Below are 27,224 nucleotides of genomic sequence, written 5' to 3'. Positions count from 1 at the left end.
TGAGCAGGTGCCAGGTCGTGCTGAAAAATGAAATCTTCATCTCCATAAAGCTTTTCAGCAGATGGAAGCATGAAGTGCTCCAAAATCTCCTGATAGCTAGCTGCATTGACCCTGCCCTTGATAAAACATAGTGGACCAACACCAGCAGCTGACACGGCACCCCAGACCATCACTGACTGTGGGTACTTGACACTGGACTTCTGGCATTTTGGCATTTCCTTCTCCCCAGTCTTCCTCCAGACTCTGGCACCTTGATTTCCGAATGACATGCAGAATTTGCTTTCATCCGAAAAAAGTACTTTGGACCACTGAGCAACAGTCCAGTGCTGCTTCTCTGTAGCCCAGGTCAGGCGCTTCTGCCGCTGTTTCTGGTTCAAAAGTGGCTTGACCTGGGGAATGCAGCACCTGTAGCCCATTTCCTGCACACGCCTGTGCACGGTGGCTCTGGATGTTTCTACTCCAGACTCAGTCCACTGCTTCCGCAGGTCCCCCAAGGTCTGGAATCGGCCCTTCTCCACAATCTTCCTCAGGGTCCGGTCTTCTCTTCTCGTTGTGCAGCGTTTTCTGCCACACTTTTTCCTTCCCACAGACTTCCCACTGAGGTGCCTTGATACAGCACTCTGGGAACAGCCTATTCGTTCATACATTTCTTTCTGTGTCTTACCCTCTTGCTTGAGGGTGTCAATAGTGGCCTTCTGGACAGCAGTCAGGTCGGCAGTCTTACCCATGATTGGGGTTTTGAGTGATGAACCAGGCTGGGAGTTTTAAAGGCCTCAGGAATCTTTTGCAGGTGTTTAGAGTTAACTCGTTGATTCAGATGATTAGGTTCATAGCTCATTTAGAGACCCTTTTAATGATATGCTAATTTTGTGAGATAGGAATTTTGGGTTTTCATGAGCTGTATGCCAAAATCATCCGTATTAAGACAATAAAAGACCTGAAATATTTCAGTTAGTGTGCAATGAATCTAAAATATAGGAATGTTACATTTTCATCATGACATTATGGAAAATAATGAAATTTATCACAATATGCTAATATTTTGAGAAGGACCTGTATGTCTACAATTATCACTCAGGATGAGGTTTAATCATAGCATTTCTGTCTATTTGTATTAAATAAATGGTAGGACAAACCTAAAAATGTGTAAAAAGTCAAAAGATTTCTGGTCTGAGATGGAAAATGTACGTGTTATTATAACCAAAATGTTCCACAAAATTGTTCTAAAAATGTCTCATGATAACATAAATACATCTACATGCTGGTATTTAAAGACTGATGTGCAAATTTAAAGCAAAATAACATTTTTAATTAACCTTATCAGTCTTTTTATTGCCCACTTTAATGAAAAGTCATGTTTAAATGTTTTTATTCATTGTTTGCCAATTTTATTGATTAGATATTTTTGGATCATAGTTTTCAAAGATGCTGATGGCTCATCCTGCGATGGAAAATATAGAATAATCTTATTATTTTCATCTGGCACTGTAATCATGGTGATATAATCAAATGACCCTATGTTTAAATTGATAAATGTAAAGAACTTTTTTTCTGCTCAAAATCAGACATTAGAGTATCTGGACAAAACCATACAAACTTCTATTCAAACTAAAATAACTGAATATAACCACAAATAGTATTTTAGAAAGAGTTAAAGTGAAATTAGTAGGTAAAATATCCATTTGAAAGAAAAAAAAAAGAGTACAATCAGGTTTATAAATGGTTATTTATGTAACAAATGTTCATATACAAACATTTTGTAGATTTTGTGCGCTCTGTGAGACAATAAAATCATAGTGAAGGCACATGGCATACATTCATCACTGCATAAAACATTGTTACACCTGAAAAAAGCTGCACATTCAATAAAACATCAGCCAACATGCAGAATCATCGTTATGGACCAGAAGCATGGAAATGAAAGAGAAAAACTCCACATATTTTCATTCAATTTGAAGCATTTAGTAGGGAGGTCCAAACGTGCCACAAATCACAAATATGCAAATCGCTAAACAACATTACTTAATAAATGTGTAATTAAACAAAGGTCTTATAAATAATATGTTTAATTGGTTAACAAGAAAGTATATTTTACTAAATTTGTACTGTAAATAATTCATTATTAAATTATAATAATTTGAAAATGAGGTGGTGCAACATATTTGAATTTATATTGTGGGCGGGACTAATACAGCTCTAAAAAAATGCAGTTGGTTTGATATTAAAATTTAATAGTTGAACCTATTTGAAATATTTCACTGTGCACTGCATCAAATTAACCTTGAAACTAATTAAATAATTATACAGGACTTCAAATAATATTTTAAGGTATTCCACATTTAATTATTTCTTTATTTATATATTTTTTTAATCATTTAAAATACATTTGTTATTTTTAATTATGAAATATAAATACTGAGTTCATGTTTTTTAAATCACATTTTGACACTTTTGGCATCCCACAGTGGTAGCGAATAATTTGGACCATTGCTTCAACAAAGAAGCTTCACCTATGATCCCTCTTTTATTTAAATAAAACCCTTTGTAAGTGAACTGCTGTGAACAGCTGTAGTGAAGAGAAGAATAAATAACTAGTAAAAAAATATTAAAATCAAAAGCTGAAAGCCTGTAAACATCAGTAGGCAATGTAATAGACTAAAAGCAAAATAGGGCAACAGGAGTGCTTGATAAACGTTTGAAGTTAAATTGTGCTTCTAGGTATATCATTCAGCCACATCACTTCTGAAAAATATGTTTGTGTGAAGAGACTTGCGATAATTTTTTCCATAAAACGTCACTCCTGTTGACTTGCCGGCAGAGATGTATTAGGTAAGGTTGAGATAAAAACAAAGCTATAACACTGCCTGAATCTGGAACACTAATGAGTTAAAGCCGAACAGTTCTGCTAATGTAAATATTTTATGTTTGTATAAAACACGTTTAAAGTTTAAAATAATTAAAGAGGTTTAAGTAAGAATAACGATTGTGAGGCAAAAGTTGAGATCTCCGACTCTTTCCTGTTAGTTGATTCAACTCATAAACCTTCTGGAGGGTTCAGGGAACCAACCAATCAGAGAGCAGGAGGCTTGGCCTTAAAGAAACAGGGACTGAAAGTGCTTACATAGTGGTAATAAATGTGTCCATGCTTTATCAGCCTGAAGGCCTTGTTAGTTTTGGGCTGTGATGATGCAGCTAATCAGCTGTGGTACAGTTATACAGCATACAACCCCAATGATTTTTAAAAACAAGAACTGGGTGCACAAGTTAGAATTTACTCCCAATTTCCACCTTTTGTAGCCATCAACAAGCTTCGGGCACAATTCTAGCTGAATATTTGACCACTCTGCTTTCCATAATTGGTGGATTTAAATAGTTTGTTTTCCTGGCATTGTATACACAGAGTTGGTAATTTTAGTATTAGCATTACAGCAATCAGCCCCTTCTTATAACTGCTGAGCTGCTGGTTGCATGTTTCCACTGGTATTTAGATGATTTTTCTTTGGTGATGACATTAAATTTACTTCCAGTCAAAAGAGACATGTTGGTAAAATTACTTTAAACCTAAATCTCCCAGGGGTATGAATAACATCGGGACTAATTGTAAATGGTTGAAACTAGGAGATTTTAACCAAATAGTTGTGTGTGTGTGTGTGGGTGTAGTATCGCTGAGCGTCCTGTAAAATACGGAATCGTGCCGTTTTACGTTAAAAGCTCGGTTTGGTGCCAAAATCAATACGGGGCACATTTTGTTCCTTATTTTTAAAAAAGACAGTGCACGTTTTTTTTTTTTAGATGAAGATGACAGGCCTCAAAAGACTCTATTGTTACATTTCTCATCAATCCAAACAGCGAATTGATCACCTTGGTGATGAGTCACAGCGTGAATCTCATTTGGCCAATCAGAGGTAATCTCTTGTACCGTTGCAAGGCTGCGGCCTTCAGCAGCGTGACATGCTGAGAAAAGTATAATACATATGGAAAACAAACACTTTGAGTCATCTGAATGATGTCAAAGGCGATGAAGGAAATGTCTTTTTTTCCGTTAAAACATGTTTTTATTGCTATACGTTAAATTACCATGCACTGTAAAAACAACTACTTAGAGCTGTTTTTGCCTCAGGAAACAATAAAACGAGGTTGTTCTGATACATTTAAAGAAGATGTAAAATACTGTATAGTATCTTTAGGGTCAAGCCTTATATTCACAGAATGTACATGGGCAAATTAAATTTACATTGACTAGAATTGAGGCAAATATAAAAATCGTAATTCCTCTCAGCCTAGAACACAAATCTGACTGAATTTATGCCTCTGCATTTTCTTCATTTCCATCAAGTCCCCTAACGTTGGCCGTGTATTCTCTTTGAAATTATACCTTATGATCCAATAAGATTATTGTCAAATGCATCAATAAAAGCCAAAAATAAATGATATATATTTACATGCATGTTAACTTTAACTTGTGAAAATCTTACTTCCCTCAGTAGAAACATTTGGGTTGTAAGAAATTAGTTGCTTCATAAAATAAAGCTGATCTGAAACCGTTTTAATCTACAATCAGTGTTGATCCTGTAAAATATGGAGTGATTCTGGAAACAACAAATACAAAAAGGTTTTGTTTTAGATATGCTAAGAAACACTTTGTGCTATCACCGGCCCAAGAATTATCCCCCTGACTTTAATCATTAGATCCGATTTCCCCCAAAATACGTTGTCTGATTTGGTCAAACTCATCCCACTGCGAGCCTGATTGCATTATTGTGATTCAAATGGCCCATTTGCATATACACTCTGAGGCTCAGACTCCTCCGCCGCTGCGGTCCACCGTCACCGGCCCTCTTATGTCCAGTGTCTCCTCGGCCGTCTTCATGAGGATGGCCAGGCGGCTGTCGGACACCTGTCCCTTCTTCACGGCGCTCATCAGCTGCAGAGGGAAGAGCAGAAACACGGTTGGAACCACGACAGCGGCATGGAAAAGGTTAGCCTGTCAACCTGAGGCCAGAGGGTCCTCTGGTAGAAATAATTACTGTAGCCTCAGGATGACAGTGAAATTACAGCTTCTCTGATCATTGTTATATTGCCACGATTAACGATCAGAAATTAAAATTGTAATTTCCTTTTGTTTACGAAATCACCTCTGGTGCAATTATTGTTACCCCTAACAAGTGGATTGAGTGTATAGAAGCTTAAAATTAGTAATATATAACTTCCTGGGGTCCATTTCACTTAGCCACTCTTCAAAATAAGAAAGACGTGAGAACCTGCTATTGAACTAAAGCAGATGTGTGCTGCCTCTTTTTGAATAGAAGAAAAGGAAACAGCTGTTTGTTTAGAACTGCATGGTCTCATGAACTCTGTAAAAAACCAGAACATTTAATATAAAAGCTGTGTGAACATCATAATGAAAATTGGTCATCACTGGGTTTTACAGCTGGATACTGATCCAAAACATACGGCAAAATCAGAACAGAAATGGTTATCCAACCACAAGATCAGCCTTCTTCAATAGCGGCCTCAGTCCCCAGGCAACGTTTACCCATTTAATAAATGTAATTAAAGGTTGGATTATTCAAAATTTTTTCAGTGTGAGATTATGTTGCTGTTTTAAAAGATCCTTTTACTTCAAAGCTTTGTACATATTTTTAATCACGAGAGCTACTAATTAAAACCAGGATAACAGCCTAGTTAAAGCGAATTCAAATCTATTCATTATTCTTGTAATTTCCCTGTTCCACCTTCAGGCATCTGAGCCACAAACCAGTTTAACTGTTTGGATCTTGTTGCTAAAGGTCGACTCACGGAATCTGAATGTTACGCTACCTGCAGGAACTCGTCGATTTCAACCTGTCCGTTCTTATTGAGGTCCACCTCGTTAAGGATCTCATGGAGCGCGTTCTCGTCGATTTGGACATTGATGCTCTGCAAGACGAGAGGAAAACGAGGGATCAATGGTGTGTAATGAGGAAGAGAGGAAAAAGACAGAGAGAAACTCACCTCTAAAACCCGCTGGACATCAACAGTGGTGATGAAGCCTTTGGACTCTTTGTCAAACTTATGGAAACGGTTCTTGTACCTGTAGAACAACCCGAGATTTATAAAAGCACATATAAAAAGCAGGCCCTAGAAAATCAGGGAAAGAAACCAAATCAAATACCTGACTACTTCCTGGTAGTCCAGGTTGATCTCTGATGTCTTTGTGAGCTGCTCCGACCGGGACCTGTAGCCCATCTCGTGGTATAGAAACGTCTTTGCTGCTTCAAGTTCCTCCTGAATTTCACATCAGAGAAAGCACCAGATGGATAAAGACAATCACTTCCTTTAAATTAAATGAGATAATTCTTCAAATAGAATAGGGTGGCAAAATCTTTTTATGTCACATACCGTCCTCTTCTCTTGAGTCCAGTTCAGCTCTTTGCCCATGATGTGGACAATCCGCGGGAGCGCTTCGTCTGCCGCCTGCACGTTCAGGAAGCCTAACCGCGTCCGCCGAGCTATGACGTCGATGGCGGTGCAGGCGTACTCCTTGATTGCGTAAAGGACCTGGAAAGGGACGACATGGTTTCAGAGACTCTCAGGATGCCGAACCAGAAGGTTCCCTGTCTGAGCAACAGTTTTACCTCAGCTTCGATGTAGGGGAATTCAGACACTAGACGTTTCCCAACAATCGGCCACCTTTGGCCTGTAACCTTCGCCATTTTGGCAACATCAAACGCTTTTGCACCATATGTTGAGGCCAGATGCTGAGCGACCTGCATTAAAGAATTAGAATTACAAATAGAGATTTGTATTTGCAGATAACCTCGATACGCATGTCATCACCTTAGGGTAAGAATTTATTGTAGAACCCATACCACATGTTTTTAATCATACTCTTGAATCTTGAGGTCTTCTTTAGGTGATCCCTTAGATGTTATTAACTACAGGTGTCTCTAAATTGTGTGTTTCTGTAAAGTTCTTTAAAGGTCCAACTAGACAAAAAGTCTATAAGTGAACAACTAAAGGAATCTACAAGTGCTGTAAGTTGGTTTTCAAATTACTTCAAATTAATAAGCTTGAACATAACGTGTCTACTATACTGGTTTCTTTTGCTCTTTCTCCCATAATCCAAAGGAGTTCCTCTGGGCTCCTTATTAGTAGCTATGCTCTTCATTTTCTACATAAATATTCTTTGGGGTAATTGATCAAGTAGTAACTTCAATTGTCCTGTAGATTTTTATGTTTATGCTGAAAATGTTTATCTAAATCTCCTAAACTCAGGACTGTTGAAGAGGTTGAAGTTACAGAAGACCATAACCACACCAAAGAGTGATGCTGCCACCACCATGCAAACTAATTACTCCGTTCAATAGCCAGTTCTAGAGAGGATCATTTGGGTTCCAAGCTTTTTTCCATTTCTAAATAAGGGACATCATAATGTTTTTCAGAATATTTAATTTTAATATCCTTCCCCAGACCTCCTATGAGATCTAACTGGACAACCAATCAAGTTGCAGAAGCATCTCAAGGATGATCAGTGGAAATCTGAGCTACATGAGCTTAAATTTGAGTGTCATAATAAGGAGTTTAAATGTTTCTGTTATGTTTTATTTACAGAAATTCCTGAAAACAAATTTTTATTTCATCCTTATGGACTACACTCAAATTTTTTTTTTAATAAACCAGTGACTTAAAATTAAAGCGTTGGAAAAAACAATAAGTGTGTATGTTTTCTTTTGGTGCTGTAAATCACTAAAAGTGCATTATTTTAAATTCACCAAAGACATTACCCTTCCTCTAAAACTAATAAGCTGTGCTTTCAGTTGTGGTATTCAGCTGATCAATTTTCACATCTTTGTAGATGAACAATAAACTAAGGCACCGCTTTGTCAATGAGGTGTCATATGTTTACAGAACACTGGGGCCTATTTGCTATTCAGATGGCTGACTGGCCGATCATGTGAAAGGGCAAACCCTGTCTAAATATCAACAGTGACCTTTTTGGAATATTCCTGAGAATACAGCAGCTGCTCCTGCAGGAGCTTCTAATGAGTAGGAAGCTCAATCTAGGCGATTTTTCTTTAAGGAACTATGGTCTGCCGCTTTTAATCAAAACTAACTGCTAATTATTGCAGAGTTGACTCCAGCCAATGTATCCTTATAAGACGGTATTGATGAATTGGACATCCTCCATAGCATTTCTACATGACTCCAATTTTTCATGTAGAACAAATGCCAGAAAAAGCTTTAATGTCAACTCCAAGACTGCTGCTGGAGAAATATCTTTAGTCTTACTGAAACAGCTTTGTTTGTAGGTAGGCATGCTTTGTAAGCAGTCACTTTATGACCGGTCAGTATCTTACCTCTGGAAGAGCAATCTCATGGAGGAGTCAAGCTAACAGCTATTCCAAAGCATCATACAAAACATAATAATTTACAATTATTTTTGTTGGCACATTAATTCACATCCCCCTCATCTAAATAATGAGGGTTTCCAACATGGAGTGTTGATGTCTAAATGTTTTGAAATAAAACCCAATCCTAACAGGTCTATAAACAAAACATGACAAAGTATACATGAAGGTTGGTCATTTTATTGAAGTGGTCTCATAACAGTTCAGATGTTTCATCTTGTAAACCTCTGAAAAAAGAAATGCCCCGCAGTAAGCTATCAAAAACATTTAACATGATTTCTTTATCGACTCAGTGTCATCAGTTTGAGGATGCACAGCACTTCACCGCCAGTAATTAACATTCAACTGAAAAACAGACATGTGGTAAATGTGAAATGATGCAAGTTGTAAATTATGTAATACACAATGTGCTTAGAGTTGCTATAAATCTTAATTTATATGATGAAAATTCACCCTGAAATGGACCCTGCTGTTAGCTGAAAAAGTGTTAGCTTTAGCTGCCATTAGCTTGAGCAGCTGCTATTTTGTGTTGCTATTAGACTGGCTGGCAGATGGATGAGAAACTACAGGCTGCAGAAGTTTTATCTCGAGTATCTTTACTTGTGTTGTGTTTAGTTTGACTGGTTGAGCATTTGTTACTTTAAGTAGCTTTTAGCATTTAGCTTGTGTGACTGCTAGATTGACTACCAATACCATGTGCAGCTTGTTCTTATCCTAACTAATGTTCAGCTTGAGCAGCTGCTAGCTTGAGTTGATTTTACCCTGACTAGTGATTAGCTAAAGCAACTACTAGCTTCCTGAGCTCACGTTAGCTTTTTCAGCCTACACTGCCGTTAGCTTGGTTTATGGGTTTTTGGGCTTAACCAAACTGTGCTTTGGGTAGATCTAGGTCTAAGCTTCTTGATAATATTTTTATAGAGGTGAGCTTGATTTTCGGACCTTACTGAAAAATATTCTTAGGCCATGCCCATAAATAAATAAAAATAAGCCAGTAACTGTCAATTATATAATTTCTGGCAGCCTGGGTACATAATGAATTTGGGTTACAGACAAGTTTTCGGTTTCCAAATTAAAAGCTTGTTGCCAAGTGTTAGATAAAACAAAAGAAAAATTCTTACTGTGCCACTCATAACAGATGTGCTTTCCTTTGTGAAGGCCACTGACACAGTTTTTATTCAACTAGACGTAAACTGGTTTTGTGCTTCACCTACAACACCAAATAGTTCCACATTTCGATGCATTAAATGATCAGTAGCCCAAACCCTCATAATTTAGCACTTGTCATTGGCATCTGGTAGGGCTTTAGTCCATAGATTAGATTTAAAATTGTACTTTAAAAATCACCCCATCTTCCTTTAAAACTATTTTTGGAATCCTAATTTTCTCTGATAATCCTGCATTGCTGTTATGGTTACACTTGTTGTTCTTGAAACACTATTAGCTTGAGTAGCTAGAAGCTGAAGATGAATCAGAGCACTTGTTAGCTTTAAACAACATTATTTTGCGTGAAAGAATCATCAAAAATCAATGGGAAGGCCTTCTGAAGTCAGAATTTGAACATGGAAAGTTGGAGTTTAAAGAAAAACGTCAAGCCTAAAATTCAAAGCTAATGTTGGACACGTAAAACATAACATGTCCTGCAAACAAATGGCTAGAAACAATTTGATTTGCATTGCTAATAGTGTCACACTAGTCACTACGTCACTTAGCGTGGCAATTATTAAATCCCACAGTTCTTCCAACTTGCACCTGGAATACATTTAATTCCAGGGGCAAGATGTGACGTCATTTCCAGATCAAACCTTTCAATTTAAAGGTTAATGTACTCCACAGAACAGCACTTCAAAGCTCTAATGTGATGTTCTGAAACCTGTATTAAAAGGTTTACCTACTCATTAACTGAATAACATCAATGATGTACCTCCTTCTCCAAGCCGTAGTCCTGCACCAGACGGATGTAGAGGGTTGGGGTCCAGCCCTTGGCCCCCTCCAGCATCAGACCCACCGTCCTGCAGGGTTCAGCTGAGAGGCTATGGGATTTTATTGCTGCGTCTAGCGTCTCCTCGGCCATGGACCGGTAGGTCGTCCACTTCCCACCTGAAAGCACAGAATGGTGCATTAGAGCAACAGATTAGCTTTTGATGAGTTTTGAAACTGTGTGGCGGCCAAGCTGACCTGCTATAGTGACCAGCCCGCTGTCACTGATGCTGACAATGTGGTTCCTGCAGATGGACTGGGTGTCTTTGGAGTTGGGATCGGTCACCAAGGGCCGGATGCCGCTCCAAGCTGCCAACACGTCTCCTCTCCGCACTGAAGACAAAGAGTTGTATTTTATTCAGAGACAACCAAAGAAGCATCAGTGTTTCAGAAACAGCGTGAGCAAAGTCCAGTACCTTCCACATCTGGGCTGAGATAGTTGCGAACCTCCCTCAGGATGAAGTTGATGTCATCCTCCCCAGGTATAGGGTGGGCTGTCACATTTGTGGGGGTATCAGTGGTCCCGGCGATGGTCATGTTCTCCCAGGGCAGGAAGAAGATGACTCGACCATCGCTCGTGGCTGGATCCAAGAGGCCCATGTTGTCGGGGCTGAGTGGACGAAGGTTTGATTGTTTTTAATGGAAGAGTTAAAGAAAGAAAGGACAATGTGGCATAGAGGATGAGGAAAGGAAGGAAGGAGGAACATATGTGAAGGGGCAGAGTGAGGTGAGCGCAAAAGATGAAGAAGAAAATTAGGTGGTTGGCATTTGTGTTCAAAGGCCTCGTGCTCCCTCGGGTTTCGCTCAATAAGCTTAGCTGAACTTTAAAGCCTCCCACTTCAACAAAACCACTCTATTGCTGAGCGTTTTCTCAATCTGAGAAAATTGTCCTACACCCATAAGTGAAGGTCAGATGATAGTTTGGCTACCTCACTATTTGCAGAAAGGAATGAGAAAACAAGAGTGACAAACATGGACAGGCTAATGCATATGAAACAGCAGGCAGCAGGTGTTCAGTTGGGTTTCAGTCGCACCTGTAGTATCCCGGAATGACGATGTGGACCCCTGCACTCGGCTGGCAGATGTTAGAGATCTCCTGCTTGTCCATCTGCCTTAGGGAGTCGGTGAAGGGTCCAGTGGCATTGATCACACATTTGGCCCTCACATCGAACTCCTGCCCTGAAAAACAATGTGATTGTCTCCAAACACATCTCAATGAAGGCCTTGCGCCTAAACAGAACTCAAATCAGGTATTCTGGGGCAGGCTTTAGAGCCCTCACGTGTGATGATGTCTCTGCAGCGGGCGCCACACACCCTCTCCTTGCCAGTCTGCTGGTCTTTGGACTTCAGAAGGGAAACCACCTCGGTGTAGTTGGCAACGGCCGCGCCGTGGCGAGCAGCAGACAGCGCAATAGCCAGGTTCATTCGGGCATCATTGTGCTGTCCTGATGATGACAGAGAGCAAGACGTTTAGGTTCACTAACAAATACAGGAGGAGCAAAACTTTTTTCTATTAATCAGTAACACTTATAGAACAAGTCAATGTTTAACAAATTTCATAAAATTAGATAATTTTTAATTAAAAAAACATTTCTGTCAGTCTGTCCGTCTACCCATCTGTTCTACTTTCCATTGGTCAGTTTGTTCATCCATCCATCTCTTTATCCGTGTATCCATCAGTCAATATATCCGCCCATCCATGTATCGGTCTACTGGTTATGCACCTGGCTGATAATAATGTCCTCTAGCTGCAGAGCAGTACTCTTACCAAACAACGAATGATGTTTGAGTGTACCAAGGCAGAAAAGGATTAGAAATGACCTTAAAAAGGCAACTGTTGCTGCCTGTCAATTTGGGAAGTGTTTTAGGGCCATGAAGTCCATCACATTAACTGTCAAACACAGTGGTGGTGGTTTAATGGTTTAGGGTTATTTTGCAGCCACAGGACCTGGACTCCTACCAGTTACTGAATCGACCATGAACTCCTCTGAATATCAAAGTGTCCAAATATGATGCCTTCTGACAGTTAATGGTTTCTGGGTTCTGTTTTTCTTTGGTTTGGGACTGTTTATTTGTTTTTTCCCTGGTTTTGGATTTGTTTTGTTAAACTTTCCAGTTATATTTTACAGGTTTCCAGCTTGTTTTTGACTAGTAATTCACTTAGTTTCACTCTGACTTCACTTTGGACTGCTCTCAGATTGGTAATGGACTAGGTTCTACCCACGTTTCCAGCTTGGTTTTATTATCATGGTATTCTAGAGCTGACAGCTGGGTCATTAACAGAACAATATTCCCAAACACAGCAGCACGTTTTCAACAGAATCAAGGTGTTGCACTGGCCCAATCAAGGTTCAGACGCTGTGTAGAAAATGATCTCTCACTGTAATTGTAAAGAAGAGTGGGAGAAAATTCCTCCACTGATAAAAGTCTTGTGAGATGATGGTGGACAATGAAATGATGTGGTTCTAAGAGAATGTGGCTGGTTTGTTCTTCCAGGACCTAATGGAGGACAGATGCTTTTATTCCCAATAGCAGCAGTTTATTGAGAAGTGTCTCATTGCATGGAGCAGCAGAACCCTAAGGTCCAGTAAGAGACGACCCCTGGTTCTCCAGAGTAGACTGGTTCTGTTATTCAATTCAATTCAATTCAATTCAATTCAATTCAATTCAATTCAAAAATACTTTATTAATCCCAAAGGGAAATTAAATGTTGTTGTAGCTCATATTATGAAGGTTTATAGGGTTATATAGGCCTTGTGATCACACTGTGACAACAGGGTGGCTTTTTTATCCAAAACTAAATCAAAGAATTGCACGAAGGTCTGGGTGAACACCTCTGGCAGTCTTTGATGATAAAGTCTTTTTTTTTGTTAGAGAACAAGACATTACAGATGTCTCCTGAATGTGTTTTACTTTGGAAACACATTCATGAGCAGAAAAACCGAAGCTCTAAAAGAAACAAAAGAAACTGTTTGCGTTGGATATCAGATCAGGTGTACCTTCACCAGATTAACATGCTACATTGGCATTTTAAAAGCAAATGTAGACACACATCAAAGCTGACTTAGTGTGAGAAGATAACATGTTTGCTGTCCAGTTTCTGTGAGAGCAAAATGATGCTCAGTTGTCGTCAGCAGCGGAAGGAGAGAGAGCCGCTGTTGCCGTCGTTCCAGCAGGCCACCACAACGCTTCTCCGCAGCGCCGGAAGAGAAGGTCAGGTTTCTAAATGTCACGGGCGTGATTGTTCCAGACGGAATAATTGGAGAAAAGACGCTCCAATCCCCCACCCCCCCAATCTCCTCAGAGCAACTGATGGAGGAGGGGAAGGAAATGGAAATCAAACATAACCTCAACGAGGAATCAGTGCTTCTGTTTAGATTATCTTCTAAAAGCTGACAATAAAGTAAAATTAAAGGTATCAAAAAAAGGAGGAAAAAGCCCAGCCGTTCTCACAGAACGCAATGATCTGCAGATCCAGCGCCATTGTTTTCAGCAGCAGAGGGAAAAGGACACTTGGAGCAGGAGTCTTCTCCCACTGAGCTGGACACCGAACAAAATTTTGGTCCTCTTTGTCTCAATGAAAGGAACATGGAACCTTTACTGCAACCCACCAACCTGTCAACGCTCTGTTTGGCACCAGAAAAGCCTTGGGCCTGACTGGATGTCAGACACCATTGTCTTTAGCCTCCTTTATGTCTATAATCAGAAAATCTATCCTCAGTTTTTCTCATTTTAATATATCTTTACAAAAGGAATGAAGTGTTCTTTCAGCCATTATTTTCCCCCAAGATTTATGTTAAAATCATGAAGAATAACCACAGTTTTCTTTCGACAATGGCTTTTTTCTTCCCACTTTCCATAAAGGCTAAATTTGTGGAGTGCATGGCTAATAGCTGTCCTGTTAACTAATTCCTCCCACCTGAGCTGTGGTTTTCTGCAGCTCCTTCAGAGTGGGCGTCTTGGCTGCTTGTATAATTAATGCTGTTAAAAGCACAATTCACAGTTTTTCCTTCTGTACGTGTTAAACAGAGCAGAAGAATAAACATATAAACAGCTTCAGTTTTCATATCACTATATATCTGGAACAATAGCCAGGAGGAGATTGCAGGCTGCTTGGTGCAGGCTAGTCATGCTGCAGGGGATTAGTGTGGACCATGCCCATAGTGAAACACGGTGGTGGCAGCATTATGCCGTGGAGTGATTTTTCTTCAAACGAAACTGAGGTATTGGTGAAGGTGAATTAAATGAACGGCTCTAAATACAAGACAATTCTGACCCAGAACCTTCAGGTGTCTGCTAGAAACTCCAAAATCAAATCAACAAAGAATCACTTCAACAGAACAGAATCAAAGTTTTAGCCTGGGAAGACTCCAGAGCTAAATCTGACAGAAAACTTGTTGAATCATCTTGAAAGGGCAAATCTGACTCAGCTGCCTTTTAAATTGACATAATACTGAGAAATATGATGTCAGAAACAGAGCCTTTACTCACCATCATAGTATACGATGGCTCCCACCAGCTTGTCCTTCTTCAGCATGGGGAAAAGCTCCAAGGCTTTGGACTTACTCAGAACGTAGCTGCTCTTCAGGCAGTGGATCCCAGCCACCAAGTCGTACATCTTTATCCCTGCCCAGTAATAAGGCAACTGCCACCATCTGTAAATAAAACCACATTGGAATAAAGACCGTGGACATAAATAAGCAGTTCATTATTTTGGATTCGGATTCTTACTTGTAAACAGGAAGCATGATGGGTAACGGAGCTGACAGGTGAGGGGCAATCTCTAGCAGGTTGGCTCGCTCATGCAGAGCCTCTTTCACCATCATGTACTGAGATGTCCATGAATAACAGGCAAAGTGAGATGATGCATGAAAAAGGAGCCATAAAACCAGAATCGAGCAAAGCACGAGCAGACCTGTTCATAGTCCAGCTTCATGATAGCCTTCTGGAGGTAACGCACTCCACCGTGGATGAGCTTCGTACTCCGGCTGCTCGTCCCTGAAGAGAAGTCACTTCTTTCGACAAGGGCAGTTTTGAGGTCTGTGGAAACAGTGACACCGGGTTGTAAGAAAAGACTTCGTTAAAGCTGTATTTGATACCTCCAGGCCAACTAGGAGAGCTTTGAAAAGAAAGTGCAAGCTGTCAGCTGCAGAACTTACTGCGGGTGACAGCGTCTAAGGCACATCCAGCTCCCGTGGCCCCCCCTCCGACAACCAGAACGTCAAACTCCGGAGTGTCTCGCAGAGCTTCGAGCTGGGTCTGCCTGGAGGGCAGCTCGTCCGCATAGGGGACCTTCACCTCTGCCTCGGCTGCAACGTGAGCCAGTCGAGCCTAGATGGGACACATAGGGAAGTGCACGAATACAACCTTGGTGATGCCTTGTAACTCTTAAACAGTGCCCTGTATTCTATAGATAAAGGTACAGAGGAAAGATAAAGGTAAGATAAAGATAAAGGTAAGAAGAAACAGCAACACTTTGCTTCAGAAGCTCTGAAACATCATAAGCACACTGCAGGTACATTGTTCTGCATATGATGTAATGCATAATGACTTGCAATCATTGTCATACCTTATGAATTTCTTTTGGTTGTGTAATGAGGTTACTTTAGTCACTGAGATTTTGAACTTCACAAATTTTACTCATCAGTGAGTCCTTTTTACTCTTTTTTTCAGGATGATGACTTCCAAAACATAAAGCAAGATTGTTGTCAGGATTTGCTGAAACTATTTCAATGTTCCAAGTAAAACAAAAAGCTACAAAAAGACCATACCATACCAGACTCTTTTGCCAGACTCTTTTGCTCAAAAACAAAACCAATAATGCAGAATACATTCAGTCATAAAGAATTTGGTGTCCCAACTGAGAGAAAAAGCAGCAAATACAGCCGTGTCCCCTGAAGAATTTTGTGGGATATGTTTAGGGAAGATTTGGGGCCAGGGTCGGTACCTATCAACATTACCAGAGCTGACTTGGTATAATCAGCACACTTCTCCCAGGGTACCCCTGGTTTGGTTGTGGACAAGATCTCTAACTATAACTGTAAAGTAACCATACCTGTCTAATTTGGGTGCCTCAGAGCCTCATATATATTTATGCAAAGTTTGTGGTTCTGGTGGTGTCATGACTGGATGAGAGTGAATTCCTCTAAGTCTGAGGCTGTGGATCTCAACGGGAAAAGAGGTTTACTCCCTCAAAGTCAAGAGTCAGTCTCTGCCTCGAGCCAAGCAGTTTCAGTATCACTGTGTATTGTTCATGAGTGATGGTTGTATGGAGTGGGGGGTGGATCGCCTCATCTGCAGTAATGACACCATTACTCTGCTCCGTTGTGGGGAAGAAGGAGCCACAAAAACAAATATCTCCATTATTTGGCCCAGTCACTGACATGAGTTCATAGTGGAACAAAATAAATCCAAAAACAAAGCTCTGTTGTCCAGGAGAAGTTAAGAGTAGCATCACTACTCCTTCATCAAGAAAGGAGTCAGTTGAGGTGGATGTTGGCATTTAATCAGGATGTCTCCTGAGCGCCTCCTTTGAGGCTTATTGAGAATTTCCTGCAGGTGAACACCCAGGGTTCATCGAAAACCAGCTGGGTGGACTCTATTTACTGGGTGGATGGATGAATGAATGAATGAATGAATGGATGGATGGATGAATGAATGAATGAATGGATGGATGAATGGATGGATGGATGGATGGATGGATGGATGGATGAATGAATGGATGAATGAATGGATGGAATGGATGGATGGATGGATGGATGGATGGATGGATTTCCAGTCTTTTATTCAAGATTCTGGAGGTTCCCATATTTTTATCAGTCAGATTTTTATTCTTTTGTAAAATAAACATATTACACTGTATCTACAGGTTATTTTGATTTCTGAATAGATTATAGCTGACTGAACATAATTTCTACTATTCTTTGTCATTGTCAATTCATATTGGAAATAAAAAAATAAAGGAGTCAATTTTAATGAATTTCTAGATGGAATGTGCAGAAAACTAAAACTGAGTGAAAATGCTTAGGTAGATCTGGTGAATATGTGTTTCTAAGAAGCTATATTTGGTTAAAAGAACCGCATCTGTGCTTATAATGTCTTCCCTGAGATTTAGTGCGCAAGTGAAGTGTTGCTGAAGAAAAGCCCGACACATTCAGGATTAGATTAGTGGGAAAGAAAAGTTAGAAAAGTGCGGAGGAGTTACTTTGTGGCTGCTTCACCATGCTGCTCGCTTTCACACATTCCAGGCCTTAAACACCAATGTTTGATTAGCAAGCTAATTAATTTAAAGAAATAATCACAGCTACAGTAAAAGAATTTCACCACTAATGAAATATTTATTCAGCTTTCTGTTTAGCGGCCCAGGCTAAATGATTTCATCAAGCTGCTTTGAAGCCAAGGCGCCATTTGACTTGCAAATAGTGGCGGGCGTTTGTAATTTAGGTCTCGCCTATGATATAATCATTGTCTCTGTTCGCTGATGCTCGGTCACAGAATGATGCGCCGGCACCGGTAATCAGGTTAAGTTGGAGGACGGCGCTGCGAAGCTAATAGCCAATCGGACCGCTTTGAAAACTTCCCTGAGCCACATGCCCTGACTGAAGGAGACAAGACGGACATTCAGCTCATCAGCAGTGCAATTGCAGGGATTAGAAGGCATGCATGATTACAAAGTATTTATTAAATCATCTGATTTCATCAGGGTGGACTTCTTGCTTACCAATCCAGGCTTGGTGGAGAGGACCACGATGACCGAGAGAGGACATTATCCCACCGGGACACAAAACAAAAGTTCAGGTTAGGTTTGAGGAGACCAATAAAGTCTGGCATCTGAAGCTATGCCTCACATCTAAAATAAGATCAGCAAACAGCTGCGTGAAGTCTTGCAGTGTGGTTATTTGTGTCCCCTTGAAGATGTTCTCTTCAAGGATGACCAGTCCTTCTAAACCTAAACAGTGTCTTGCAAAAGTACTCATACAACTTTTACTTTTTTCACATTTTGTCACATTACAACCATAAACCTTGCATGTATTGTCAGTGGAGATTTTGTCTGACAGAGCAACATAAGATCTGCGGCAGAAAACTGACACTGTGCACGATCCTGAACACACCATCTCTAATGCAAAACCTGGTGGTGGCAGCATCATGCTGTGGAGACTGATACATCTTATGATGCGTTTTTTTTTTTTTTTTTCAAATAAAAATCTATAAACTGTGCTCTGCATTTGCATTCAGCCGCCTGAGTCAACCACTTTTTTCTGCCAAATCGCTTCAAGTCAATCGTCTAAACCAGCTTTGCACATCTAACAAAAAATCCTGCCCTATTCTTTCAAGCACAGTCAGATTTAATGTCAGTGGACATCTATTTTCATATATTGCTACAGTTTGTCATTTTGATGTAGGTCTAGACTTTGACTGGGCCATTCTATGAATATGAGTTGTTCTAAACCGTTCCATAGCTCTGGCTCTATATTAAGGTCACTCTCCCGCTGGAAGGTGGACATCCGCCCCAATCTCAAATCTTTTGCAACCCGCTTCCCTGTTTTAATTTAATTTATTGTCAGACACTTAGAAAAAAAAAATTTTTAATTCAGAGTATGTACATGACTGGTTTACACATTTAAGTCCCATTAAAATATAGTTTGTGGTTGTAATGTGACAAAATGTGGAAAAGGTCAGTGGATAGAAATACTAAGGCAGGTTAAGCTTATTGCTACCAAAACACCTGGAGTATGATAAGCATGCGCTCCTCTGTCGGCAGTTATTTACTCCGATTTTCACCAGCCAATCAAAAACAAGAAAGTATGTAGAGTTTGGGAATCGTTTCCACTTTGAAGTTTAAATCGGGTGGAGAAATATAAGAACAGACTATTTGTTTTCTATAACTAGGTCTATAAAGTTTGCCTATGATTCAACGAACAGGAAGCTCCATATTTGGGGTAAAAGCTTAAGATGACATACATCTACTAGTCTAACTCCAAAAAAGAAGGTAAATGGAACAGCAAGAGGGTTAAGACTCCCATGGCTGTCTCCTTTTCTCCCAATGCGCTGGTGACAAATTCTTGACCTTTACTTTGAAAGGCTCAAAAGTGCACAGCACATATGCAAAAGAACTTCCCAAATCAAGACAACACACCTAGGATCAGGTGAACACATTCCATTATCCAGACTGGACTTGCCCTCCGAGCAGAAGGCAGAACAGTCCTCTCCAAAGTGAACAGCCAAAAAGAAGGGAGGCTCACCTGCGTCTTCCTGTACTCCATCAGCTGCGACAGGCCGAAGGCCGCCGCGACCGCCCCGCCTCCCACCACCGCTGTCCGTCTCAGGGCCTTTCTGAACGCCATGAGCCCTGTGGTGGAAGCAAAGACAGTGGGGTTAGAAGAAGAGGGGGAGTCAGACAAACATGAGGACAAACCTCTTACTCTGACATTTAAAACAGAAACTAAATCAGATTGATCAGCTTTGTTTCTCCTCAGCTGTGCAGGACTTGCACATGATCATACCTATAACATGTTATACTTCATTCATGAAGTAAAAGCGAGACAAAACAGTCCATGAAACTTTCATCATTTAATAGTCCACTAATGTTCTCCTGGTGTTTAACTGCTGGTTGGACATCAGTCTTTCCATCCATCCGTCTGTCATTCATTCATCCATCCTTCCATTTATTTGTCCATCGATCGGTCTATCCATCAGTCATTCCATCCATCCACCTTTATGCTCCAGTTTCCATATTTATAGTCTGACCAATATACAGATATCTGACATAATTCCATAGTCAGTTCTCATATTTCTAGAGGCTAAGTCTCAAAAAGTATGGAATTTTAATATGAGAACCGTGTTGGCTCAGGATAAGCGGTTTGGAGACGACATGAGTGACCTAGGTAAGATCCAGGCAGAAGGTTTACTGTGAAAACCAGGAAATATGGAAGTTGAATAATGAAGACGACTGAGGAAGCTTCTAAAACCTCTAGATGAAAACTGTGCTTCAACTTGCCTGAAAAAAAAAAAAAAAAACTAACAAAAAGTAAAACATTCTTCCCTGTAACTGGACACTGAAACTAATCCGTCACTTTCCATGTTTTCATAAGGATCCATTGAACCTTAATAAGCAGAGGAAGACGACCGAGCTGCTGGGCACGACGTGGACCTCAACTCCCAGCGAGGAGAGGCCTGAAATGATTTGCATACCTGCTGTAATGCAGTTAGGATGCAGGTTTCCAGGGAACGCCGCACACCGAGGCAGATTCTGATGCATTTTAATAAACACAGCCACAGATGGCTCAAAATGTCAGGGAGCAGTTTGGTGAAACTTATGACTTAGTACAAGCCAGCTGAATCAGACTGGACCACTTATCAAAAAATAATGAGGAACTTTTATGCCTTTCTGCATCTAACTTTTAAAAAAGTTACATTTTTATATTTTGTTTCTATAGAATATATTTAAAGCATAAAGAGTGTTTTCATGCACCTTCGTTTAAACTGTTTAGTTTCATGAACCTGTTATAAGGATCAGTTTATAGCTTTGTACTGATGGCGACTGTAACCTAAGAAAACAACCTTTTTACAGCCCACACAGTCATGTGAAAGTCTGAAAATGAACTTATCTCCAGAGAAAAGAAGGATTCAAGGTGATGTCTAGGCCTGACTGACTCCAGGTTAAGCTTAATTCCATACCTTTCCCCACAGTTCTCAGGCCTTCCTGTTTCTAAAGCTTAAACACGAAAGTTCACCTTGGCATATATTTCTACAGCTGTTGAGCTTTAAATATGGAACCTGCAAAAACAAGAGACAGAGCAGAGGATGGAACGAAAACACCCATCTCTCTTCATTTAAGGGTCAAATGTAACTGTTAACACCAACAGTCACAACCTGGATCCAAATATCTAAACAGATAAGTGGCTTCCAATGGAAAAGTACAGCAGACATCAATATATTCCTGCTGATAACGAGTTATTAACAAAATGATGCAGGGAGAAGCGTCTTGTTCCTGAAACGACTATGTATGCAGCTCCATCCTCCGGGTCACATATGAAAGGATTGTTGAACTTACCACTGCTTATAAAACTCAGAAGGAACATGTTAAGACATAATGTAGCAGGGAACGTTTTCACAAAGAATCCAGGAATCTACACGCACACAACAAATGGAACTAAAGATTTTCAGACTAAACAGAGAGCTGGAGCCTTCAGAAAATCTACTTTTACAAAATCTAACTGCAATACAAAAGTTTTTATTACATTTTGCAGTTTGATAAAATCTCAAATGACTATTTTCAAGTTTGTAACCAGCAGAGTAAACATAGCTGAAGATAAGTGCAAAGTTCTGGTGGAAATATTATGGTCTGGGCTTTGCTTCTGTCACATTCCGGTCAATGGGAGGAATGACACATCACATTTCAACACAATCTGACCACTAAAATATACTTTTTGATCTTTTTTAAAACCTTATTTGGCAACCTAATCCTAAATACATGATAAATGCAACTATGCACTAAAATACGTGTAGCACAAACTGGAAGGAAGCAGAATTAAAACTGAAGGCTGCCAAGCAAAACAGTAAATATTGTTCTACTATATATCGCGTGATACGTTTTCAGTGTCACTATCTTAATTTCCCATATTTTTAAAAAATATGAAACAAAGGTAAAGGTATAAAATAAGAGCAATAAATACTAAAATGAAGCAATAGTTGCTAATAGCTATAATGAAGATATAAAAAGTCAGGATGGTGGAACACGTGGAAGAAGCTCAAATAAGTGTATGTGGTGAAAAACTAAAACTGCACATCACCCTAAACACACCGTTTCCATGGTGACACGTGGTGGTGGCATCATCATGCTGTGGGGATCCCTTTTTTCATCAGAGACAGGTCCTTGACATTTGTAGTTGTGATGACAAAATGTGGGTATGGATAGTTTTGCAAGGCGCTTCACTGTTTGAACTACTTGTTAGTCAGCAGAGGACGGGGATTCCTGGCTTTAACGATCAGTGAACACATGGCGAACACCATTTCATTTTCACCAAATTTAGAGAGAAACTCGTGTTTTAAAAAACTGTTTAGGAGCTTTGTGTGTTTTAATGACTTTAACTGGTTCATACCAGCTGCTGGTAACAATCGGCGTCGTACTACACTATTATATCTGTGCAATATGGCCACACATGAGGAAGTTGTAAAATTATAACCTGCAGCTCTGGATTACACCATCAACCCTGCGTGGTTTTATTTGAAGGAGAAACAGCAATAACTTAATAGGCGTGAGATGCATGGTGTCGACAGAAAAAAACAAAAACTATATATTAGGTAATAAACGTTAAAGTCATATAGATCAATAGCTCCAAAACCAGGAAAAAAAGAGGTGTTGCCTCCATTTTTGGCTCCAATCCAAACAAGACGGGTTAAACGGATATTCAGTCCGACTATAAAACGCCGGGAATAACCAACAGACAGGTCACACTTACAGGATTCCTTGTGTTCTGGCTGAAAATGACCCTCGTTGTAATGCGGGACGGCTGGTAACCAAACTGTCGCCTGGAGTGTCAGACAGCTACAACCCAGGAAGCTCTCTGCGCTGAGTGCAGCGGCGTTCTTCGCAGCCAATCGGAGCGCAGCGCTTCAATGATCTCCTCCAATGAGACATGGGGGAAGGCGGAGCCACGTTGGTGACGTAAAGAGTGGGAAAAAATGCGCAGCTCTGATCTTCCTCTTGGATAATGAGGAAGAGATGAGAGGAGGCTCCAGCTGTCGCTTTCTCTGTTTCACGACAGGAGGCACGCAGGGGAAAAGGAAAAGCCCTCAGGGTTACCCGCTAGGATTGTTTTAGACTGTTTGGGAACTTCAACACATAAACAAATCTCTAATCTGTGGTAACCTCATGCCTGTTACTCTATAACTGCAGATTAAGGGACCAAACTAAAGCCAAAGTTCAAGAGATGGAACAATTCACTAAACATTTTAAATCAACAGCTAAGCAACAAAAAAGTTGCCAGGATGTCATAAGCATAATAAGCATTATCTAATTTAACCAGTGTACTACTAATATTAACCTGTTATTTATAATTTAATGTCCAATGTCTTTAGTTTCTGTGTTTGCTGATGTAGCAAGCAGATTTTTCAGGCTGGGATTAAAGTCCATCCATCCATGTTTCAGTCATGCATCTGTTATTTTGCCCTTCCTATCCAGCCCTCATTCATTCAGTGTGAAGCTGGTTACACTTGACAAGAAGATGCATGTAGCTGCATATAGGCCAATCCTAGAAACTCTGTTAGATGCTGTATAAAAAACTTCAGACCAGGGCAGAGGTTCAACGTCTAGCAGGGTAAAGACCTGAATCACGCAGCCAAAGCTACAGTAAAATGATTCGGATCATTCATCTGTTAGAATGGCCCAGTCAAAGTACAGACAGACTAAATCTAAGAATCTGTGGGTTAGATTTGAAAATTATTCACAGATACTCTCCATCCAATCTAGCTGATCTTGAGCTAGATGTGAAACACCACCGTCCAAAAAGTAATAAATCAGGGGATTATTGATAAAGCTCAAAATGAAGATAATTTTCAACCTAAAAATTTATGATTTATTAAGCAAGTCTACATAAAAATCAAGTCATGCCACTTCAGCTTAAAACAGATTTTAAACTAACAAAAGGAAAGTATTGAGTTGGTTGAAGTTATTGTTCCAGTGTGCATAACTTTGAAAAAAAGTAAGGTGTGGACTTTCTTTTGCCTTCAGACCACACCTAACAAGAGGGAATAAGACATGACAATTTCTTAGTTTTATTTCAGGCTTCAGCAACTGGTGAGTGCCCTTCTTCATAGCTTTGTCCAGGGAGTGTTTAATACATACGAATAAAACACCAGAAAATTGTGTGATATAGTGCTTTTTAAATGATCATGTCATCATGCAAGCTTTTCTATTTTAGATTAAGCAAATGTAACCAGAAAAGTGAAGATTTTCACCTACAGTGAGAACAAAAATCCTTTAAGACTGCAAAGGACTGGACTTTCAAAATATTGAAAACAAGATTACTAAATTTGTCCAAAAGGCATCAGAAAACCTAAGACAACATATTTGTTTTACTGACACATTGTATAAGAGTGTAAGCCACAAACTAGTTGTATTTATTTTAGTTCAGTTGTTCACAGCACTTTTACAGAAAACGTCATTTCAATCCATCCAATCATACAAGTCAAGTACATATATTCCAACTGATCCTAGTTAACAATGCAGTCAACTTTAGATATTATTCAAATTGGTTAAAAAGTTTTCCCATCTAAAGAAACCCAGCAGATTGCATCGAGTCAGTGACTTCCAACATTTACTCCTCCTGGACGAACCTGTATGGACAGTGGACTACTAGGATGCTCATACTGAACATGCACATGTAGACAACGGAATAAAAACTCTAACCTCTTAAGCCAGAGGGTCCCCTTACAAAGGGGACTTGACCTCTTTAGAAACAACACACTCATAGCTGATTAACTGTAAGACTGACACACACTTGCCATATGTCCAGATCTTCATCTGAGACTCCTCTACAAAAGTATCTACTTCATTCTTATGTCCACTGACCACAGCTCAAACACCATGCAAAAATGTCTAAACATGTATAACATTTCAATTCCTTGTCATGTTGAGACCAGACTGGCTACAGATGTCACTCAGATGTTGCAGTTACAATTTATTGTGTTTATTTCCTTCTTTACAGCAAGAGTAAGAGGTTTTGTATGGAAACATCTGTGTTTTGTTAGGCAGAATTTATTTTTGCATTTTTACATTTAAACCTCATTTACTCAGGCCCAGAATAATGTACTCAAATTTACACATCATCCTCCAGGACCTGTTAGTTGATACCAAGAATAGCAGTGTAGGCTTTGGACAAGTTGAGAAATGCCATACACATTTTTTGGAAAATATACCCTCGGGCTTAAGAGGTTAAAAGGAAAAATCCTGCAGCAGAACTAGGTTCAGTGTGAGCTGCCATCTGCTATGACCGACTGGGAGTTTGACAAGACAGAGCATGCACCAAAAACAACACATATACACTGATCCATGAGTGCTTTTTATACTTTCTATAAGTGAAAAGTTAATGGCAGTAGTTCGTTTAGTGGTTTCATCTAGGAAAGAAACACACCTGAGCCGGTTTTGAAATATACAGGATCAAAGAGAGCACATGCAGTTAGACACAGTAAAAGCTCAGCCAATAGCTACATCTATGAGAGAGACAGGGTTAAACACTGAAAGACAGGGCCAACTGTATCATCCATTGAAGGAGAACATGAAGTTGTTGGCAGCAGTAGCTCAACTGATGCACCCCTCCAGGAAGTTGTCACAGCACCAGACCAGATGTAGAGTCTATGAAGAGAAAAAAACAAAAAAAGAACATTTGCTGTTTTAGCTTTTAACTATCAAAAAGTAGAGAGTAGTATGAGAAAGTAGCAGAGTTAGAAAAAGTGGTCCTCCAGCTGCCTAAGTCTATAGCAGCATAACAGAGATACACTATAATGCTAACATTTTGTCTACTTTTACATAAACTTTGATTGCATCCTATTCTTAATCTTTAAGCTCCAATTTATTGATGTCCCCACTGCTGTCAGCCAGGGCAATTTTACCAACTCTGTAAACATCTTCCACAAGGTTTAAGAGTGTGTTCATAGTTAGATGGGAAACCGAGAAATGCAGCCTCTGCCCTCATTCATCCTAAAGGTGTTTAAGAAGGTTGGGGTTAGGACTCTGTGCACACCAGTCAAGTTTCTCAACACCAAATGTTATACAACTGCAGCCACAGAAGTGATTGCAGCTGGAACTCATTGCTCCAGTGGTGTGACCCAACACTTTTGACAATATGGTGTAGCTCAGGATGGCAAAATTCTCTGTTAGGAACATTTATCATTTAGAACAATCAGATCTGTGATTTATGATGGAGCTAGATCATTAAGGAATTTATGTGAGGAGAATTTTAAAAATTCTATTCTGGACTTAACAGGGAGCCACTGTGTCATTTTCAGTATAGATCTGACCCACATACAGAGAACACTCAGAAGTTTTCACGAATTTTATTGTCAGCAAAGTAATCTGGGGAGGACTGGAAACACCAACTGTATGGGAAGGAAACGATTGATATGAAGTAACTGATTACTTACATCTGAGAAATGGCTTACTAAATTGTTGTAGCTTGAACCACCAGGGAGAGAGATAGAGATTCAGAGTCTTAACTTGCGAGGGAAGATCGTTCAGTTGTCTTCTTCGTTGTGATCTTGATGTCAGCCAAAGGGTGCTCAGGTGCCGATGTTTGAGATGGAGGAAGGAACAGGGTATGCTGATGCCTGGGTCCAGGAGTTGGAGAAAACGGGAAGCCGCCAGCTTGGTCCGTGTCCGAGCGGTACAGACGGTAGAGAGGAAAAAATCCACAATAAGATAGATCCTTAATTCAGTAGTTGAGAATCCAGATGCTCAGAGAAACTCTGGAACGAAGTCGGAACTCTTCAAGGTAAAGAAAGCCTCAGGTAAAAGCCACTAAAGCAAACACTCTGGCATCGAAGTGCTGGCAGCCTCCCGCTAAAGTACTCCTCCAAGCAATCAGCAGATAGGAGACACCTGTCATCCAGCGCACCTGAGAACTCCAGCACCAACTGGAAAACTGAATGGTTATGAAGACAAGAGCACCAAACACACACACACACACACACACACACACACACACAGACTCAGACTCTGACACATCGAAGGGAAGCTAAAACAGGAGAATACGATCTCTCTTTTTAATTCCCATCTTTTTTTTAAACTAAAGTAATAAAGGTTTATAGCTTAAAAAAATGAGGTAACGATTTGCGTCGAGTTTTTTGAGTAGCACTTAA

General features: G+C 40.0%; 1 protein-coding gene and 1 long non-coding RNA gene across 3 annotated transcripts; both read right to left on the bottom strand.

Moving 5' to 3' along the window:
• Positions 1 to 1,712: 1,712 nt before the first annotated feature.
• On the bottom strand, positions 1,713 to 22,941 carry gpd2 (glycerol-3-phosphate dehydrogenase 2 (mitochondrial)). 2 transcript variants are annotated; one of them, XM_047355709.1, is made up of 18 exons: positions 22,829 to 22,941; positions 19,610 to 19,716; positions 18,088 to 18,096; positions 15,527 to 15,698; positions 15,283 to 15,407; positions 15,099 to 15,196; positions 14,859 to 15,022; positions 11,648 to 11,812; positions 11,402 to 11,546; positions 10,784 to 10,977; positions 10,566 to 10,700; positions 10,312 to 10,487; positions 6,618 to 6,749; positions 6,382 to 6,540; positions 6,155 to 6,267; positions 5,995 to 6,073; positions 5,821 to 5,919; positions 1,713 to 4,924 (listed from the first exon to the last, which is right to left on the bottom strand). In XM_047355709.1, exons 2-18 carry the CDS (start codon positions 19,709 to 19,711, stop codon positions 4,799 to 4,801), a joined length of 2,193 nt encoding a protein of 730 aa, XP_047211665.1. In that variant the 5' UTR covers positions 19,712 to 19,716; positions 22,829 to 22,941; the 3' UTR covers positions 1,713 to 4,798. The 2 variants fall into 2 exon arrangements, with proteins under 2 accessions (XP_047211665.1, XP_047211666.1); XM_047355710.1 differs by lacking the exon at positions 18,088 to 18,096.
• Positions 22,942 to 24,459: 1,518 nt separating this feature from the next.
• Positions 24,460 to 27,064, bottom strand: LOC124861779. Its single transcript, XR_007036748.1, has 2 exons — positions 26,511 to 27,064; positions 24,460 to 25,722 (listed from the first exon to the last, which is right to left on the bottom strand). It is a non-coding gene; the product is annotated as an uncharacterized LOC124861779 (long non-coding RNA).
• Positions 27,065 to 27,224: the final 160 nt, after the last annotated feature.

The sequence above is a fragment of the Girardinichthys multiradiatus genome, chromosome 24 (genome assembly GCF_021462225.1).
Source record: "Girardinichthys multiradiatus isolate DD_20200921_A chromosome 24, DD_fGirMul_XY1, whole genome shotgun sequence".
NCBI classification, from domain to species: domain Eukaryota; kingdom Metazoa; phylum Chordata; class Actinopteri; order Cyprinodontiformes; family Goodeidae; genus Girardinichthys; species Girardinichthys multiradiatus.
This window is presented reverse-complemented; position numbering and strand designations above follow the sequence as displayed.